This window comes from Crocuta crocuta, unplaced genomic scaffold (assembly GCF_008692635.1).
Source record: "Crocuta crocuta isolate KB4526 unplaced genomic scaffold, BGI_CrCroc_1.0 scaffold153, whole genome shotgun sequence".
Classification (NCBI taxonomy): domain Eukaryota; kingdom Metazoa; phylum Chordata; class Mammalia; order Carnivora; family Hyaenidae; genus Crocuta; species Crocuta crocuta.
This window is the reverse complement of record NW_027529525.1, coordinates 3,562,866-3,582,093: the sequence shown is the minus strand read 5'-3', so window position 1 is coordinate 3,582,093 and position 19,228 is coordinate 3,562,866. Positions and strand designations below refer to the sequence as shown.

Below are 19,228 nucleotides of genomic sequence, written 5' to 3'. Positions count from 1 at the left end.
AAAAAGACATAAAATAACAAGTATTGGCTAGAATGTAGAGAAAAGGGAGCCCTTGTACACTGTTGGGAATATAAACGGGTACAGCCACTATGGAAAACGGTATGGAGTTTTCTCAAAAAATTAAAACAATACCACACAATCCAGCAATTCCATTTCTGGTTACTTATCTGAAGAAAACAAAAACACCAATCTGAAGACATGTATGCACCCCTATGCTCACTGTAACAATAGCCTAGATATAGGAACAACTTAAATGTCTGTCAACAGATGGACAAAGAAGATATGTTGTATGCACACATACACAACTGAATAGATTACTTAGCCATAAAAAAGAATAAAATCTTGCCATTTGTGACAATATAGATGGATGTAGAGGGTATTATGCTAAGTAAAATAAGCCAAAGACAAATACCAATGATTTCACTTATATGTGGAAAACAAAACAAACAAAACAGAAACTGATTCATAAAGGAAACAGTTATCAGAAGAGAGAGGGTTTGAGGGGGCTGCAATAGGTAGAAACTTCCAGATATAAAATAGTCATAGGGATATAACATACAGCATATGGAACATAGTTGGTAATATTGTAATAACTTCATATGGTGACAGACAGTAACTACATTTATAGTGAAGATCATCTGATAGTGTATACAAAAATAAATTACTATGACGTACATTTGACACTAATATGTCAACTATCCTTCAATTAAAAACAACAACTCAGGAGTAGCTTAGTTGGGTAGTTTTGGCTCAGGATCTTTAATGAAATTGTAGTCCAGATGTTGGCTAGGGCTCCAGTCATCTGAATGTTTTAACTTGGGCTGTAGGATTCACTTCTAAGATGCTGCAGTCATATGGCTTGCAAGCTGGTGCCAGCTATTGGCTGTTCCAGATGGGAGCTGGAGTCTCCTCATAACACAATAGTTGGGCTTACCCAGAGCAAGTGATCCAAGAAAACAAAGTGAAAGCAGCAATGTATTTTATGACCTAGTCTGGGAATGCACAGGCCATCACTCTGCCATTTTATGTTGGTTACCCAGGCTAACCCTGATACAATGAGGGAAAGGATAATACAAGAGCATGAATACCAGAAAAAGAAGATCATTTGGAAACATCTTGGAATCTGGCTTCCACACATGGGCCCATAAAAGATATGTATGACATTCACTGCAAATTTAGGTTTTCATTCTTAGAGAAATTTGAAGGCAAAATGTGGTATGAGCCTGTGACGGAATACTGTGCAGCAATCAAAAGTAATGAACTAGATGGACACATTAGTCTTTGTAACTCAAAAGAAAAACAATTAAATTTATAGCATAATGGAACTGATAAAGTTAAAAAAAACCACTATGCTTTCACACTGTATATTTGAAAAGACACACGTGTTGCTAAATAAATATATAGAAGGCTAATTGTAAAGACATATCAAAGTATTTGTACATGGGGGAAAGGAAATTGAAGAGTTGCTGAATGAAGAACTAAAAATAAAATAAAAGAAAATCTTTATAAGAACAATGTGAAGAATGTGACATCAATTGAGAAGAGGAATTATCTAAATTTTATACAGTTGGGGGTTAACATTTTTTTTAAGGTGGAGCAGTAGTGTAGCCCACACAGGTTTAGGAGATCTCTCACTAAAGCAAAGTTCCTAGTAGATCAGATTCTACTAGTTTCCTGGTGGTGTATTTTTTTTTTTGTCATAATTATGGAAGGGGAGTTTTGATTCTCTTAAAAATACCTCCTTTGTCTCCTTGTTGGCATGAAATTCTCTTAACAGAACATTCACATCTGTCATTTCTCAAATGGAAATATTTAAGATACAAATAAGAAGAAAGGGAGTCTACAAATAAAATTTACAGAAGGCGTAAATGATTGATACCAGATTTCCGGGTTGAGAATGTGTTTACAGGGAAATTAGATGAGTGGGATTTTAAATTTCTTGAAAGGGTTGGAGGTAATGGAAAAGAGGAGGAACACAGAGGGGGTGCATAAAGTACCAACGACAGATTAGATTCTCCTAATTTTGATTAAATTAGTGGTTTTTAACAAATTTCATTTGGGGTTGAAACAAGAAAAAGCAATCATCTTGTATTTACAGTAAGTTAGTTATTATGATTCAAGTATACCCATAGATACACTTTCACTGTTCACTATGGTTAGCAACTAAATAAATATTATTCTCTACATATTTCAAACTGATGATTGTTCTGTGTTTAATAGTAGTGTATTGTTCAGTTATTCTTGGTTTGTTACTCCTTGAGTAATAATCTAACTCTAAATATGCAGGCAAGCCAGTGTTTTATAATTTACAGAGCCATCAAAACTTAAGTGGAGAGGGTTTGGGTTTATCTTAAAGTATGTTCCATATACTTGTAATTGTGTGATAGCAGAGGGTAAGGAAAATGTTTTTATATTTAAAGAGAAAAATGATATTGGTTCATTGAAGATATACCCAACCCAGGGTACTTTCAGTGCAAGATTAGTTCACAAAACAAAGGATCCACAAATGTATAGTAACGATTGTTACCTAGACCAATTCCCCTTTTCCGATCATGCCCACTTCTTGGACACCTATCTCTGTTGAGTAACAACCATGAAGATGCTAATCTAATGGAGCCAGTATTAGGCACCTGGGGGGCTCAGTTGGTTAAGTGGCTCAATTGGTCAGCTCAGGTTATGATCTCATAGTCCGTGGGTTTGAGCCCCTTGTCAGGCTCGTACTGACAGCTCAGAGCCTTGTAGCCTTCTTTGGATTCAGTGTCTTCCTCTCTCTGTCCCTCCCCTGCTTGTGCACTGTCTCTCTCTTAAAAAGAAATATACCTTAAAAAATTAAAAATATAAATAAAGGAGCCAGTATTTACCAAGATTTCCTTTTTTCAGTGACATTTATTTTTAAAAGAAAATTATCACTCTTGAAAAATCGTGCTTTGTGTGTTTAAGTATTTTATTTCTCATTTATGAGCTCCTCAGACACCAGACATATTATTATCAAGCTGCTTATATACCATCTAATATAAATTAACGTAAGCAAGTATCATCCCTAAGGCACAACACCCCCATGAAGAAGACTCCCCATGGAGCATCCGGCAGTTCCATAAACACGAAAACCAGACACTTTATTCACGGCACCACCTTGTTATTTTCTTCACATAGTCTTTTTGATGAAGCACCAGCCCCTTAAGGCATCAGTGCAGTATTTGGTTAACATAAACTGACATATTTACATAACAACAGCTGATTTTCATAGAAGTCTCCACAAACAATCTAGAAATTTTGGAAAATACTCGGTGGCTTTGAAGCATTTTAAAGTGAGTAATATTTTCTTCAAAACTTTTTTACTCTTCCTTCACTATTAAAAGCATTCTCTAAGGACACTGTCTCAGGACCGCATCTTCACTAGGCTGTATGCTCCACAAAGGGCCTGTGCCTGTCTTCTTCACCACTGATTCCTCAGAGCCCAGGAGGCATCAAATCATATTTCATGAAAACTTCAATCTGTAGCTCATGACTTATCAGACTAATTTATATGATCAATTTTCTTATTGACAACTGGGTTTATATGTCTACCAGTAGAGACATTTCACATTCGGAATAAGACTTTTAAAATGTATTCTAAAATTTTCGTATTGAAAATATATGGAAAAAAACCCAACATAATAAAATGCTGTCCAGAGATGAAAGTCACAGCACTTGACTTAAAACCACCTTCCTCCATCCAGTCCACTGTTCTCTGAGCTACAGTCTGCTGTTCCTCCTTTATGATTTTGTAAAAATCAAATTTAAATTAGTATTTTCAGGTTCATTAAGAAAAACTAAAAAACTAGTTTGTAAAAGTCTTTTATTGTATCCGTGCCACACATAGTAGTGAAAAATAACACTCCTAAAAAAAAGGATGCTACCTTTTTCACAACATTTTATTTTAAATAAAACTTCAAGTACTCTTACATAGGTACAAAAAAAATTCTGATCTATTTGCCTCCAACAGGCCACCACAACACACAGTAGATAAAACACAGTGGTTACAAATGTCTTTTAAATTTATTTCTGAGGCAAGGCAAATGGGAAGGAAATGTTTCTATGAAAAAATACTGTGTGTGTAGGAAATTGTCACAATTTTATTCCACATGGATACAAATGATTATACTTTAATTTAGGCCCTGGTGGCTTAAAATTATATAACAAAATAGAAAAATGGAAAACTAATATCCCCTACACCCTGTTTCAAAGGCAGGCACTACCGAGATCAAGGAGACGCCACAGTGTTGGTAGAGGATAATTACTGTACAAGCTGTGTAGCTATAATTACCTTCAGACTAAAATAAAATGCTACAGTCCTTCTAAGGCATAAACAATAATGTCTCCAAACAATATATACACATAATACATATTTAAAACAAGACTTAATATAAACAATAATGAACAGTATATACATGTCAATTTTTCTTCACTGTCTTGAAATACAATTTAACTACACAAGTGATGCAGCAACATATATATATATGTATATATATATATATAAATGTACTTGTAACTCTACAGTAAAGTTTATTTTTGGTGCTTTATAGCACATCAGTGTAAACAGTTTAACTTGGCTTTGTTTTATATTTTAAAACATTCCTTGTTGTATTTTCAAGATTTAAAGCAATTTTCTAGTTCTTCCTTTTCACAGAAAACGAAGATTCTGGATGTGGTTTAATCATAAATAATTCATAAAATTAAATACATTCACTAAAAAATAAACTACAAAGTAAAAAAATGAAAAATAGATATTTATTGAGAGGGAAAGGAGAACCATTTCCCACATTAGAGCTCTGGTGTTGAATATTCAGTGCGATTTGATATATTTTAATTGCTATTGCACTATAACACCCTTTCCTTTGAAAATTCTTTGGGTGTGCTTCCCTGTTCTACCTAAATTAGCTGATAAATCACACAAACCAATAACCAAGGGCCTTGGTTGTTGTAGGAGTGAAGCCTTTAAAAATGGTATCATTCTTCTGATTACTTTCGTTTTGTGATGCTTATTTGAAGGAAAAAAAAAGTCATTATGTATGTGCCTTGCACATTTATGTAAATACAGTTCACATTGCTGGTCTCATTTGTCCTTGTTTAAAAGGAAAAAATAAAAGAGAGGTTATTATAACTTCAGCTCACTTTGAAAATATCTGTCCACTTTTTTTCAAAATACTTCCTCATACTGTGGCCAGCTCTGCCTATATCAGAATCATCTTCATTAAATGTTTCACAGTTGTCAAAAACAAGCCTGACATCTACAGCAAAGGTTTCAAGGTTTGGATATCTGAAAGAAAACACATGATTTAGAGGCTGTGTTTATAGGGTGGCTTTGTTTTATAAACAAATGAAGATGTAATAAAAGGTAAAGTGAAACAAAAAAAGATTAGGATAATTACATTTAAACTGACATAAAACATATTGTACTCTCTTAAACATTTAAAAAATTGCATGTGTTCTGAACCATATAGGATTTGAAAAGATTAAATGGAAAAAACACATTTCTCTGAAGATCAAGATATAGTTCAACTAACTAGCATTTCCGCCACATCCAATTTCCTGTTTGACCTGTACACAGTTCTCTGTTCCAAGACTCATTCCACTTGACTGATTAATTAGGTCCTCTGACCAACTGTGGTACCCTATCATCCACATTCAAAAATATTTAGTCGTGGGGCGCCTGGGTGGGTCCATCAGTTAAGCATCCGACTTCGGGCTCAGCTCACGATCTCGCAGTTCATAGTTTCGAGCCCTGTGTCAGCCTCTGTGCTGATGGCTCAGAGCCTAGAGCCTGTTTCAGATTCTGTGTCTCCCACTCTCTCTGTCCCTCCCCTGATCACACTGTCTTTCTCTCCCTCTCAAAAATAAATAAACATAAAAATGTAAAAAAATATTTAGTCACAATAGGGGCACCTGGGTGGCTCAGTCGGTTAAGCGTCCGACTTCAGCCCCGGTCATGATCTCAGGGTTCATGGGTTCAAGCCCCATGTCGGGTTCTGTGCTGACAGCCAGCTCAGAGCTTGGAGCCTGTTTCAAATTCTGTATCTCCCTCTCTCTCTGACCCTCCCCTGGTCATGCTGTCTCTCATTCTCAGAAATAAATAAAACATTAACAAAAATATTTAGTCACAATAGAAATAATATAAATACTTCTTATGTACTGTAAACGTTACACTTGCCCTATAGCTTTTACATACATCACAGGACATATTGCTCTGTGTTAAATCTGCCCCATTTCCCACTTCTGTTCTTTTCTCTTCAAATGTGCTCTTTTGCTAAAGCACTGGAGTATGATAATCTAAAATAAGTAAAAAAAAATGTTATCCCTTCATCAGAGGTAACATTATGAGGACCTTCCTTTCCATAGGAAGCACTGTGGTTTCAAGTGCTTTTTTGGTTGAATAAGTCCAATCCTCTTTCTCTGTAAGAACATGGAGAAAAGAACAGAAAGGTGAATGAATCTGCCTAAACTCATTGGTTAAAAAAAAGAGTGGTTTGTTTCAAGCCAACTCAGGCCAAACCAATACAGTTCAAGAGGGCTTCTGGAAATTTAAATTAATTCTAGCTTATGGTAAGTTAGATACTAAAATAATTTACCTATTAGAGATACCCATGAAGTACACACTGAAACTGAGACCTGGCAAAAGTGGAATTATTTCTTTGATGGAATACCTTGTATAGTCTTCCACTCCTTACCACTTTCTTCTACTATGTGCCATAATAAAAGAAGTAACTTTTCTCTATCTGCAATGAGCTCACAAAATTAATTCAGAAATTATGTCACCTCACCCATTTTCCCGTTCTTCTGGGAATTATTTTTTAACAAAGGCAAATTCACAAACAAAGTTACCCATTCATTTTAAGGTGGACAATTCAGTGGCACTTAGTACATTCATGACATTTACTGTTACCACTTCTATTTCCAAAACATTGCCATTACCCCACAAGGAAACCATGTATCCGTTAAGCAGTTAATCTCCATCTTTCCCTATCTTGGCTCTGGCAACCGCTAATCTGTCTTTTTTTCTCCGTGGATTTATCTACTCTGGAAGTTTAAAATAAACAGAATCATACAATAGGTGTGGGAATAATTTTTATAAAATATTTTATGGTTATTTTGAGAAACATTTATCTCTTTAGACTGTTCCTTAGTATAAGTAAAGGTGAATGATTAGTGCTGGGGAGACTAGACTCCAGGAAAGAACACCAGGTGAAACAAATACTATTCTTACATCTTGTGCCTCTTCCTTTATAGAAAGATGGAGCAGCATAAGGAACCCAGAAAGAGTCATTAAGTAGGTACTTCCTCCACTCTATTTTATAAATTTCTAGTTTCAACATTTGAAATAATGTTTATGAGTTTTGGTTCCAACTTGTTAGTTTGGGTTTAATCAAACAACTTGGATTTAGAAGGGTTTGAATCCACTAAATTTTACCTCCCACACAGCTGGCATCACAAACAGGATTATAGGGAACTGCCTCCCTCTCTCCACCTGCTTCTGCTGTGACTTCGTCCATTCGCCAGGACTCATTCTCAACAGGGAGCGCTAATGTTTGGTAATGTCTAAGCTCTGGGAGCACTAATATTTGGTAATGTCTAAGCTCTGCGTTAGTGTTTATTTTGGGGATTTGGAGGATTAGGTTGATACTCTATCCAGGAATTGGAGACACTGTGTAAGTCTTGTCGTGGCCATGTTGACTATAAAATCCATGATGCTGCCCACCTAAATATCTGATTGTTTTGAAAGAAAAAGCAAAAGATCTAGTTCATATGCAGACAGCAACTATTGCTTTTTGGTTCACAGTAGAACCAATAGTTTTAATAATTTTAAATGTTTTCTGATATGGGGTAGGACCCTTCTATAATTTTTTAAAAAATAAAACAAGAGACAAAAATCTTTTGAAAGACTGATATTTCAGTCTCCAAAGAAACAAGTTAATCATTTGATCAGTCTCTCAAATCCTTTCATACATATGAGAAGGACACTGATTATTATGAGTTAAGTTTACACTGAATGTAAATTAGGGAGCACAATGATTTTCACCAAAAGAACAGTTAGGAGGAACTAAATAACATATTATGCTATAAGGATAACAACAACAAAAACAACAACAATGTAATTAAAATTTATCTTAGTTATTCTTTCAATGTAAAATTCCTTCTTTCTCCATATCTTTTGTGACTTTGCCTAAAATTATGGTCACAGGGTAAATTAGGCTAAACCAGTATGAAGGAATAGAGGAGCAGAGGAGAATGGAAAAGAGAACACATGAGCTCACAGCTCCTGGCCATTCACATGTGGGATGCTTTTGTGTGGGCTTATTTGGTAAGTGAACAGCCTCATTTTTGTGGCTCCAAAATGGGCCACTGTTCAGAGCCAACTGAATTCCACTAACAGCTGCTACTTCCTGGTGGGAGTTTGAGGTAGTCTAACAAATATCATTAACTGTGACCAGGAAGTCACTTTATTCTTTGGGTAGGATCACAAAGAGAATGTGGTAGAAAGAAGCGAATGGTAGTTTTCTTCCACATTTTAATGAATACATTTTTAGTATTCTCCAGGAACTCACAAAAAAAGTTTTAATATTTAAAATTTCCAATGACCTTCTATCTCTACATTAGAACAGTCTGAAAATATTACAGTCAACTTTTATTAAATCCACATGAGATATTATCGATATTCCACTGATGTATGATACAAGCTCCAGCTTGTGTTATTTACTTACTTTGGGAGACTTCCCTGTTACTTTTTTTTTTACCTCTTAGGCTGGGTTGGGTGGGCTTCAGTGTCAAAAGCAGTTTTATCACAATGCTTTTTAATTGTTCAGAAAATTTTAATTGACTTGTCTAACCAAACATACACACAGACATATACGCACACACCCTCCAAAGGCAGGACCTTTAATTAATGTATTTTGGGCTCACTAGAGGACTACCCAGCACATATTAAGCATTGAATAAATATTGAATTGAAATGATTTACTTACTGTCCACTACTTAATTTCTCTCTAATTGTGGAAAAATCCATAGGCTTTTTAATAACTTTCTTATAACCAGGAACAAGTTTCAAGTTTACAGGAAGTAGAAAAGGCCACGCATCCTCATGAGTTTCCATTTCAGTAAGGATCATACTAAAAAGAAAATAATATTTGAAATCAGTGTCTATGCTTTAGAATGATCTATTTTTATTAAATACTTAGCTTTTATAATCTTTCAAGTAAAAACAATGCAAATTCATTTATTAAAAAAGGTGAAATACATTTACTTGTACTATAGACTTTACACTTTTCTATCTGTATAAGATGTCAAAAAGTCAACCTTTAATACAGTAGAACGTTTCTAAACAAATAAAATGAGTGCGTGTAAAGTGAAATAATACCTGCAAAGAGCGAGGTCTTTGGAGTCATCTCTTTTAGGTTTCTTAACAGAAGTAAAACTTTCCTGTTTTGAAAAGTTAATAGAAGTGTTTTCCTCCATTTTTCTTTTTTTCAGGTCTTTGTTTCCTCTCTTTAGTGAATTATTTGTAGATGCAGAGTCTTCATCTTCAGTATCCCCTGTTAAAGTTCCTTTCTTGCCTTTCTTTGACTCATTAGTCTTTTTTCCTTTGACGTGAAGTTTTTTGATTTTTAGAGTTTGACCACTTGCCTTTAATTAAAAAATAAATAAATGAGGTATAAGAAAATAACCATATACAGACCTTTTATTATGTTAAATTATGAAAGTCTAACAAGACAAAAAGGATATTATCTCTGATATAGAAGGCTGATAATTTTATTTTTAATAGAGACCTATGAATTTGTTCTCCCATAACATAAGGTTAAAATCTAATAAAGCATGAAAAATCTATCTTAAGAGTTCTTAAAATTTGACGATGCTGATCTCATGGTAATCCATCTTTGGTACTAAAGAACTTAGCAGTAATCCTTTAGTGTAGGGCACTAACCAAATGAGTTTAAAGGTACAAAAGGACTATCTTTGAGAACATAATTAAGAACACAGGTGAAAATGAACAGAAATATAGACCTTATTAATAAGATACCTGAAGAGGAAGTTGAAAAGCTAGGCCAAAATCTTGAAAAATAGCTCAGAAAGTGTCAAATAAGGAAAAAGTCTTTTGTATGTGATTAAATCTACTGGAAATTGATACATCTCTACTTAAAAGAATTTTTTTAATGTTTATTTTTGAGAGAGCGAGAGAGAGAGCATGAGCAGAGGAGAGACAGAGAGAGAGGGAGACAGAATATGAAGCAGACTCCAGGCTCCGAGCTGTCAGCACCAAGCAGGACATGGGGCTTGAACCCACAGACCGTGAGATCATGGACATGAGCCAAAGTTGGACACTTAACTGACTGAGCCACACAGGTGCCTCTCTATTTTTTTTTTTATATAAAGGGAGGGAAAAAAGCATTTGCTAGAAAAACAGAGCTCCAGAAAGTTGTGTTTTCCAGGTATGAGCAAAGCAATGGTGAAAAATGAGGGAGAGACAGAGAGAGAGAGAGACAGAGAGAGAGAGAGACAGAGAGAGAGAGAGAGAGAGAAATGTCTGTTTTTGCAGAAAACAATAAAGACATAGTGTAAAAGAGATCACATTTGAAATTTAAGGTTATGAATTCTAGCTATGGCTCTGTCAGTGACTAGCTATGGCGTTTATACAAAAATGTCTGTGAGGCCCTATTTTCTCATCTGTAAAAGAAGAAAAGTAAGCCACACAATTGGTAAAGTCATTCTAGCTGTAAAATTACATGAACAAAAATCTCAGTGTGGCCTGCAATGCAACTACAACTGCAGACAGCACATCAATGTAACAGTGAGCCCCCCTCCTTCATCTAGAAATAGGGAAATGAGTCTGTATTTTGAGAGTTAAATGCTATAATAAATATAATAGATCATAGGAGAGAGATATGCAGTCACTGGTAATGCATGTTTTTGTTTTGATTTTCCAGAATAGTATTAACCTTCTTTTAAAAAATGACTTCTCCTACTCAGACTGTTAAAAAACATCTCAGACTGTAGAGTCAGATATTTGGTCTAGCCATAATCTCAAGTTGGCTCTATTCTTGAAATACATTTGGCTGAAAACATTTCCTTGGAGTATTTCATATTAATTTCTTTGACGAATTCATGAACTCTTCTATTCATATTTTAAAATAATTGCTCCTAAGCAATTAAAATTATTTGGTTCTCTATTGGGAGGTTAGAAGTATAGTTAAGGAGATATTTTAATTGCCTGAAATAATAAAGCAAACTATCAATCTGATACCTTCTTCATATCATATTAAAGAATCACTACCCCCTTGTCACTAACTAAAATAATTAAAATGTTTTATGAAATCTCCTTTCTATTTAGTCTATTAATTTTTATTCACCTGATATTCTGGAGTTTTCATATTACTTCTAGCACTCAGAAATCATGAGAAAACAGAAAGAGAATGCTTAACGTAATGAGGAAAAAGTCCATTTAATGAAGATTAAATTAATTTAGACTAATTATGGCACTTAAAAAGAACAAAACTTCATGAATAAAGGGCCAAAACTTCTAGTTCCTTAGGTGAAATTATTAGTTGGGATAACTTTCTAATAAATTCATAACTGCAGTGGGAAAACATGAAACTTAAATCACAGAATCAAAAGGCCTTTGTGATGTTTCAAAAAGACAATGAAGTTTATATATTTCTTTAATAAATAATGTTTATCAGCTTGCCTATTACACTGTATACACACACACACACACACACACACACACATTTATTTTAGAGACAGTGAGCGAGAGAGCATGCAAGTGAGTAGAGGAGAGGGAGAGAATCTTTAAGCCGACTCCATGCTCAACAAGGAGCCAGACACGGGGCTTAATCTCAATCCCAGGACCCTGGGATCATGACCTAAGCCAAAATTAAGAGTTAGATGCTCCCTTTCCCCCACCATTTCCGGAGACAAACCATGAGAGACTCTTGAATGCTGACAAAAACTGAGGACTGATGGATGTGGGGGGGAGGGGGGGATAGGCATGGAGGAAGACACTTGTGGGGATGAGCACTGAGTGTTATGTGGAAACTAATTTGACAATAAACTATTTGTAAAAAAAAAAAAAAAAGAAAAAAAAAAAAGGGTTAGATGCTCAACCAACTGAGCCACCCAGGCACTCCACATACATACTTTTAAAAGCAAGCTTTTATATAGTTACTCTGTTACCTGATTTACTTTGTTCTTGAACAGAGTGTCCCACTCCCTACCTTTTTCTATCTTGTTAGAACCCAAAATCAAAGAGGAACTTCAGTATGTCTTAGCAGAACCTATCAAATTACACACACAAGGGCACATTCCTGTTGTCTGTATAATTTATATATCAGAAGTTTGCTACTTGGTGGCTCACAGGCTGTAAATAGCCCACAGAATGTGTTGTTGTTTGGTTCATTATAATGCTTGTAAAACTTCTAAGTTTGTTGCCAACGTTAAACATTTGGGAGGATATGCATAAAAGTCCATAATCTTGAAATATTGGTAGATCCTGGAACACTGGGCCCACATGTCTACATGACCACAACTGGCTGGAATTGAGTAATGACTGTAATATTGAAATCAGGGCAGGACTCTCCTGTTTGCCACAGTCCCAACCCTTTTGTGTTATTTGCCCAGCTTTTATAGGTACTGGAGTTTGAAATCTCTTGTTTATGTGTCTATGAGTCTGTATATAAACATGTACATGTATGCATGTACATACATATCCATACACATGACTTTTTGACTCTATGATCCTGTGAGATATATACAGAATAAATAAATCTAATAAGTATAGAAATATAATAAATTGTATGTATTTATATTGGTATGTACAAACACATATATGTACAGTAAAAATACTTAATCACAATGATATATGCATAAATAGACATCTGAGAGCCAGATAGTGTAAATATTTATAAAAACTGTGGCTTAAAAACATTAACTTTAAAAAGCTTTTTATGGAGCACCTGGACGGCTCAGTCGGTTAAGCAACCAACTTTGGCTCAGATCATGATCTCATGGTTCATGAGTTTGAGCCCCGCATGGGCTCTCTGCTGTCTGTGCAGAGCCCATTTCAGATCCTCTGTCCCCCCCAACAAAAAACAAACATTAAAAAAGTATTTTTATATCAAAATCAAATGTTTAATATTTTTTATTGCTATAAGAAACATAACATCAAATTCACTGCGTTTAAAAAACAAAGAGAGCAGAGGCTTAGAAATCTGCATTACATAAAAGCACTTGTATTAGATCATAGATCTTAGGACTCCTAGACCTCTCCTTGAATGGTAGATAGCCAGAATTCTAATTTAAGCAAATTTATTAAAAATAAAACCCCCTACAGTCTACCAGATGATTAGCAAGAATTAACACACCAATTCATGAAGCTTTAGAGAAGATTTCTATAAGTTGACAGTTAAGAAACTAAAACATAATTTATGTACAACCAGTGAAAATTATTATTGAACTACATTTAACTAGATATGATAAAATAATTGAGTAATGAAAAATTAAAAATGATTACTACTGAATATAACACCAGATGGAACTATCTATTTTAAAAAATATAAACATATGATAAAATAAGATATTTTATATTATCAAAGTAAAATATAAAAAATAAAATATAAATAATATAAATAAAACATAATAAAGTATTAATATACATATGTCACAGAACTTTGAAGTTATAGTAATTCTATTATATTGCTTCTCTTTAATCAATCGGTCGGAGTGTCTACAGGTTTCTAATTTAAATGTGACCAGAAAGAGACTTAAAATATGTATGCTTATTACCATATGACCTAGCAATTTAACTCCTTAGATATATACCCACGTGGAAACATTTATTCATACAAAAGCTTGAGTTATGAATGTTTCACAGCAGCATTACTTGTATAGCCAAACTATGGCAACAACCCAAATGTTCACTAACTGAAAAAATGGATAAACAAAATGTGGTATATCCATATAATGGAATATCATTTGACTATAAAAAGGAAGTACTGATACATGCTAGGACATGAATGAACCCTGAAAATACTGTGCTAATGAAAGAAGTCAGACACAAAAGGCAGCATATTGCAATGACCAGAATAGGTAAATCCACTGAGACAGAAAGTAGGCTAGTGTTTGCCAAAGGCTAAGGGGAGACAGGGAATGGGGAGTGACTGCTAATGGATACAAAGATACACTTTTTTGGTGTCGTGAAAATGTTGCGTAATTAAATAGTGGCAACAGTTGTACAACTTTGTGAATGTTATAAAAACCACTGAATTGTACACTTTAAAAACGTGATTTTTGTGACCTATGAATTATATCTTAAAAAAATCCCCATATAACTCTACATTTTGATCCGGCAGTTAAAAAATTTAGTTGTTAGATCAGTCTTACCTTAGCAATGCAAGCTGGACAAAACCAGTCCCCATCTGGTATGGTTGTAATCTTGGGTCTATGGCAGTATGTGTGACAGCCTTTGTCACAACCATCACAAAGGAGGAGCAGTTCTTCGTTATCTCCCTTTCGACAGATCTGGCAGTACTATAATACATGAGAAATCATTAAAAATTAACTCTCTGCTATGAAGAACAGTTGTTGGGATATTAAACACACCATAATTCCTAATTCATATTAGTAACAAACATTCCGCTTGCTAACAAATATACAGTAGCCATACACATCTATGTATCTCTCATTACACAGATATGGACCACATGACGGGGTGAGCAGTTCAATTGGGGTAAATGCACATTTCGGGTACACTGCAAAGAACAAAGCTAGAGGTTGAATGCCTGCACACACTTCAGAAGCATGTACACATTAACATATGAAATAATTAACATGACATTAGAGCACATAAAGCAATGAATAGCTTTAATACATGGTGTTTTAATTTTTTAATGTATTTCATCTTTTGCTTATCTTAGTATCCTCATGATATCCTGAGAAAGAAATAAGTAAGAGTTAGAGTAATTTTTAAGATCAAAATTAGGAAACTTGTATTAGTATCAAAATTATATATAATAATAAAGAGACGACCCTGTATATTGACTAAATTATCCATCTATTTTTTGTGATTTATTAAAAAATATGTCCAAACCAGGAAGCTTTGGAATTCAACCCAAATCAAACATGTGTCATAAATATAGAAAATGGATCCCACAAAATGATTTGTAACGAGAAGAAAACTGATACAGTAAATTAAATCAAATAATTTAATTGGTCATGATTTATTTTGTAGAACAAAATAAAATTATTTCTTCTCTGTGAAAAAGTTTCTAGTACAATTAAGAACTTTAAAATCTATAAGTGGATTTCCACCCTCCCCCATGCATGCGTATTCTATATAACAAGTTTCACAAAGGGAAAGAAAGAAGCAAAGTTAGATAAGTAAAATTTTCAAGACAGCTTTAGAAAATGGTAAATACTAACACTATATTTTGACTTTTAGTTTATACTCTCAATCACGGTAGTAAATGTCTTGTAATCAATATTTAAAAAAATAAAAACATTTAAACTATAAATCATATCAATTTAAAATTATATATTTATACTCTTAAAAACAAAATAGCTTAACTGTTCAAACTATTTTAAAAATTTTCAATATAACAGTAAACCTTAAGCTAGGAAAGTCTAAAATAGTGTCATGTAACTCAGTATGTACACACCAACGATACCTTCAAAATTTTATCAAAATGCAGATACACACTATTCAGCTTAAAAATCTATCAAATATATGTAAAATACACAATACTAAAATTGGCATATGTGCTAACAGCAAAAACAGCAGAGTTTAACATTCCAGCAGTATTATTTTATGACCTTTCCTAAAACCATATCACTAAATACCTTAGCATGGTATTATTTCTCCAAAATTAAACTACATCTTTAAAACTTCCACTGTAAATATTCACTGTGAAATAACATTTGGAAGGTTATATTTAAATCCCTATAACAATAAAATTAAACAGTCAGATTCGTGAACATTAACTAAATTCTGTTTCTATAACAGATAACTAAAAATACTATAAAGTCTGTCTTACATCTCACATTTATGATTTAAAAATAAAATTCTTTTCTGATACTTATTAAGAAAGGATGGCAGGTGTCAAGCTTATAACACTTGAAAAATCACAGCAGTAGCTCATAATATGGTAGAACAAATGTAGAGCATAAAATAGTAGATGTTGCCTATGCTTAACATTACCAACAATATAAAGCATACTGTGCACAGAGAATTATCTAGAGGCAAATTATGATAGCTCCTTCTTTCTTTGATAAGCCTGCCTGGTCTCTGGCAAAGGGGTCATATCTAAAGGTAACTGAATACTCTAATCTTGTTAAGACTTGTTATGAGGATTAGTATAGGCTCTATTACGTTTCTGATTAAAGGTTAAAAAGTGCTCATTAATCTTTGAATATGAAACTATGCCTTCTTTTCAAGACAGTTTCATAGAAAATAATGTATTTTTAAATATTTAAAAATGAAGATTATAAGAGGATTAAATAATGCTAAATGTATATTAATAACATGTAGAACAGTTTACGAAATTGCTAAAAATGACATAAGGCTTTTGACTGAAGTATACTAATATAAAGGGAGGTTTTGGTAACAAGCTTTAGGTTTCTATACATAGGTTATAACAAAACTGACCATATCTGATGACTCTTACAGTATATGTGAGAAAAATAGTGGTTCGAATTTTATTTTGATGTAGGAATTCAATTGTTTTTAACCATTACAGGCTAGATTTCACCAAATAGATTTCTCCAAGGTGATTTTAAAACTGGATTTAATAGTAAATTCTAGAAGAAAAATTCTTTTTACCTGGTAAAAATGCTACCAGATGAACAGAAAACTGTCTTAAAACTTATTGTAAAACATAATCTGGATTGGAAAAGAGCAGATTGTGAAAACTGCAGAGTCATTATTCCATGGATATTTTATGAAGAAGGGGAAAAACCACAAAAGGAAAACATGATTTAAAATAATTACCTCTCTGGAAGATATATGGAATATAGCTTTTATTTTGAATATACTGTATTTGGTGCCTGGTACAAATTAGAGGTCACTACATGATAATGAGTACTTGGGTATGAGCAGAGAAGGTGAAAAACTAGTTTTAATTGTAAGTGGAAAAAAAAATCTATTCTTCACATCAGCTATATCTGATGCCAAATACACGACATCAAGTCCACAAACTAAGAGCTCTCTGCTTATCCTATATTTACTTATCCAAGTATTTCTCAGCATTGCAAAAAAGGAAAAAGAAAATTGATAGAAATATAAAGACATTTTAAGAATGCAGTGAATGAGGGCGCCTGGGTGGCTCAGTCGGTTAAGCATCTACTTCAACTCAGGTCATGATCTCAGGGTTCGTGGGTTCGAGCCCCGTGCTGGGCTCTGTGCTGACAGCTCAGAGCCTGGAGCCTGCTTTGGATTCTATGTCTCCCTCTCTTTCTGCTTCTCTCCCACTCATGCTTTGTCTGTCTCTCTCAAAAATAAATAAACATTAAACATTAAAAAAAAAATATTAAAAAAGGGATGCAGTGAATGTCTGTAGCAGATGTTTGCAACTGGAATATTTACAAGCATGAAAAGGTCTTCAAAATATTTACATTAACAACTATTATGTTGACAGAATACAGAAGAAAACTTCAGAGTTATAAACAATATTCAATGGAATGCGAATCAAGATTTTAAAAAACAAGAGAACACATTTGGGAGGTTCCTTCAAAAAGCTCAAAATAAGGAGAAAAGTATCAAACCAATACAGTATTTAAGAATTAAGCAAAGTGTCAAGTAAAGCATACATTATTTTGACAAGAAGTAATGTATAATTAGGAAAGATTTAGAGGTTGGGAAAAACAGGACAAAGTAAATTAGTTATAGTATTTCTTAAATGAAAACACTTACAACTTTCATAATTGATTTTTCCCATGCTATTGATTTCTGTAACTGCTGAATGCACAGAGCTACCTGTGCAGCACTGCGAGCTTCTGATAATGCCCTTCTCCATACCCTGAGCCCTGGAGCAATATCCTCTTCAATTCTGCATTGAAATATAGAAAAATTAAGTAGGTCATATCCATATTTATGGTTACTGAATGTGAAACAATCATCACACTGAAAGCCAAGCAATGACAAAAACATGTAACAGCCAATAAGAATAAGGTTTAAGCAACTAAATTTGATGTAGTGCACAGACCGTGGCTACGTGCCTCAAAGCTTAGTCACAACCAGGTAAATGTAAGATCACTTTGCAGGATTATCAACGCACATAACAAAAAAAAATGTTTTTACAAAGCACCATGCAAATAGCATGATCCATATGGATCACAGACATACAAGAAGATACATAGATAACAGGCAATAGAAAATAGGCTCCAATTAGCAAAGAAGCACAATAATTTTTCAAGTTAATCTCAATAACCTACCCGTCACCATCACCACTAATGGATGGTGCAGGAGCAGGGACAGTAACTGTGCCCACATTATCCAGTTTGATCTGAATGGTGGTACTTAAGGGGCTCTTCAGATACCTTCTCTCAATGTTCCGCTCCAAATCAGCCAGCCTGGTTACAGCTATATCTAGGGGGTTGTCACTCTTCCGTTCTAGTGCATGTGCACTGCTTTCTTCTTCGCCAGTAAATTCTCCATCATGCTCCTTGCACAACTTAGAAAATGACTTATGTTCAAAATATACCAAGTCCTCCCTTTCTGATGCAGGCTCTGGACACATCCAACCCTATATATCAAGAGAATAATGTTATTATGGCTTCCTCTTAAAATGCCTGACGGGTGAATTACCTGTACTTAAAACATAGCAGCAGACACCAGCTGATCTCAAGGAACGTTACTGAACGTTTACCTTGTGTTTCCTAATGTTAGGTAGAAACAAGAACAGAAAATTAAAAGAAACAGGTGTAAGAAAGGATTGAAGAAGAAAGTTTAATAACTTTTGATATGAAAGGTATAATGAAAATCAGCAGAGTGTTCTGAAGGACTTGAAAATACATGCTTATTGATTTTGTGGGAACCCTTAAATGGAAAGCTCTTAGTAGTCTCTAAACTTTGCTCGTCCTTTCCATTTTCATTCTTTCCACCACTCTTCTGTACAGGTCCTTGTACTTACCATTCTTCCTTCAGCCACACGAGCTTTGCTTAAGTTGTTACACTGGTCTGTATGGCTTTTCCCTGTTCCTCCTCACCTAC

The 19,228-nt window shown here is 34.2% G+C and overlaps 1 protein-coding gene across 1 annotated transcript in view; it reads right to left on the bottom strand.

The window, feature by feature from the left end:
* Positions 1-3,896: 3,896 nt before the first annotated feature.
* BAZ2B (bromodomain adjacent to zinc finger domain 2B) overlaps positions 3,897-19,228 on the bottom strand; it is a 384,241-nt gene continuing 368,909 nt past the window's right edge. Inside the window, exons 36-41 of the mRNA XM_077761009.1 lie at positions 18,451-18,761; positions 17,930-18,065; positions 14,407-14,553; positions 9,392-9,657; positions 9,000-9,143; positions 3,897-5,299 (exon numbers count right to left, since the gene is read on the bottom strand). Coding sequence (XP_077617135.1) covers positions 5,146-5,299; positions 9,000-9,143; positions 9,392-9,657; positions 14,407-14,553; positions 17,930-18,065; positions 18,451-18,761 — 1,158 coding nt within the window. The 3' untranslated portion in view covers positions 3,897-5,145. The remainder of the gene's footprint in view (positions 5,300-8,999; positions 9,144-9,391; positions 9,658-14,406; positions 14,554-17,929; positions 18,066-18,450; positions 18,762-19,228) is intronic.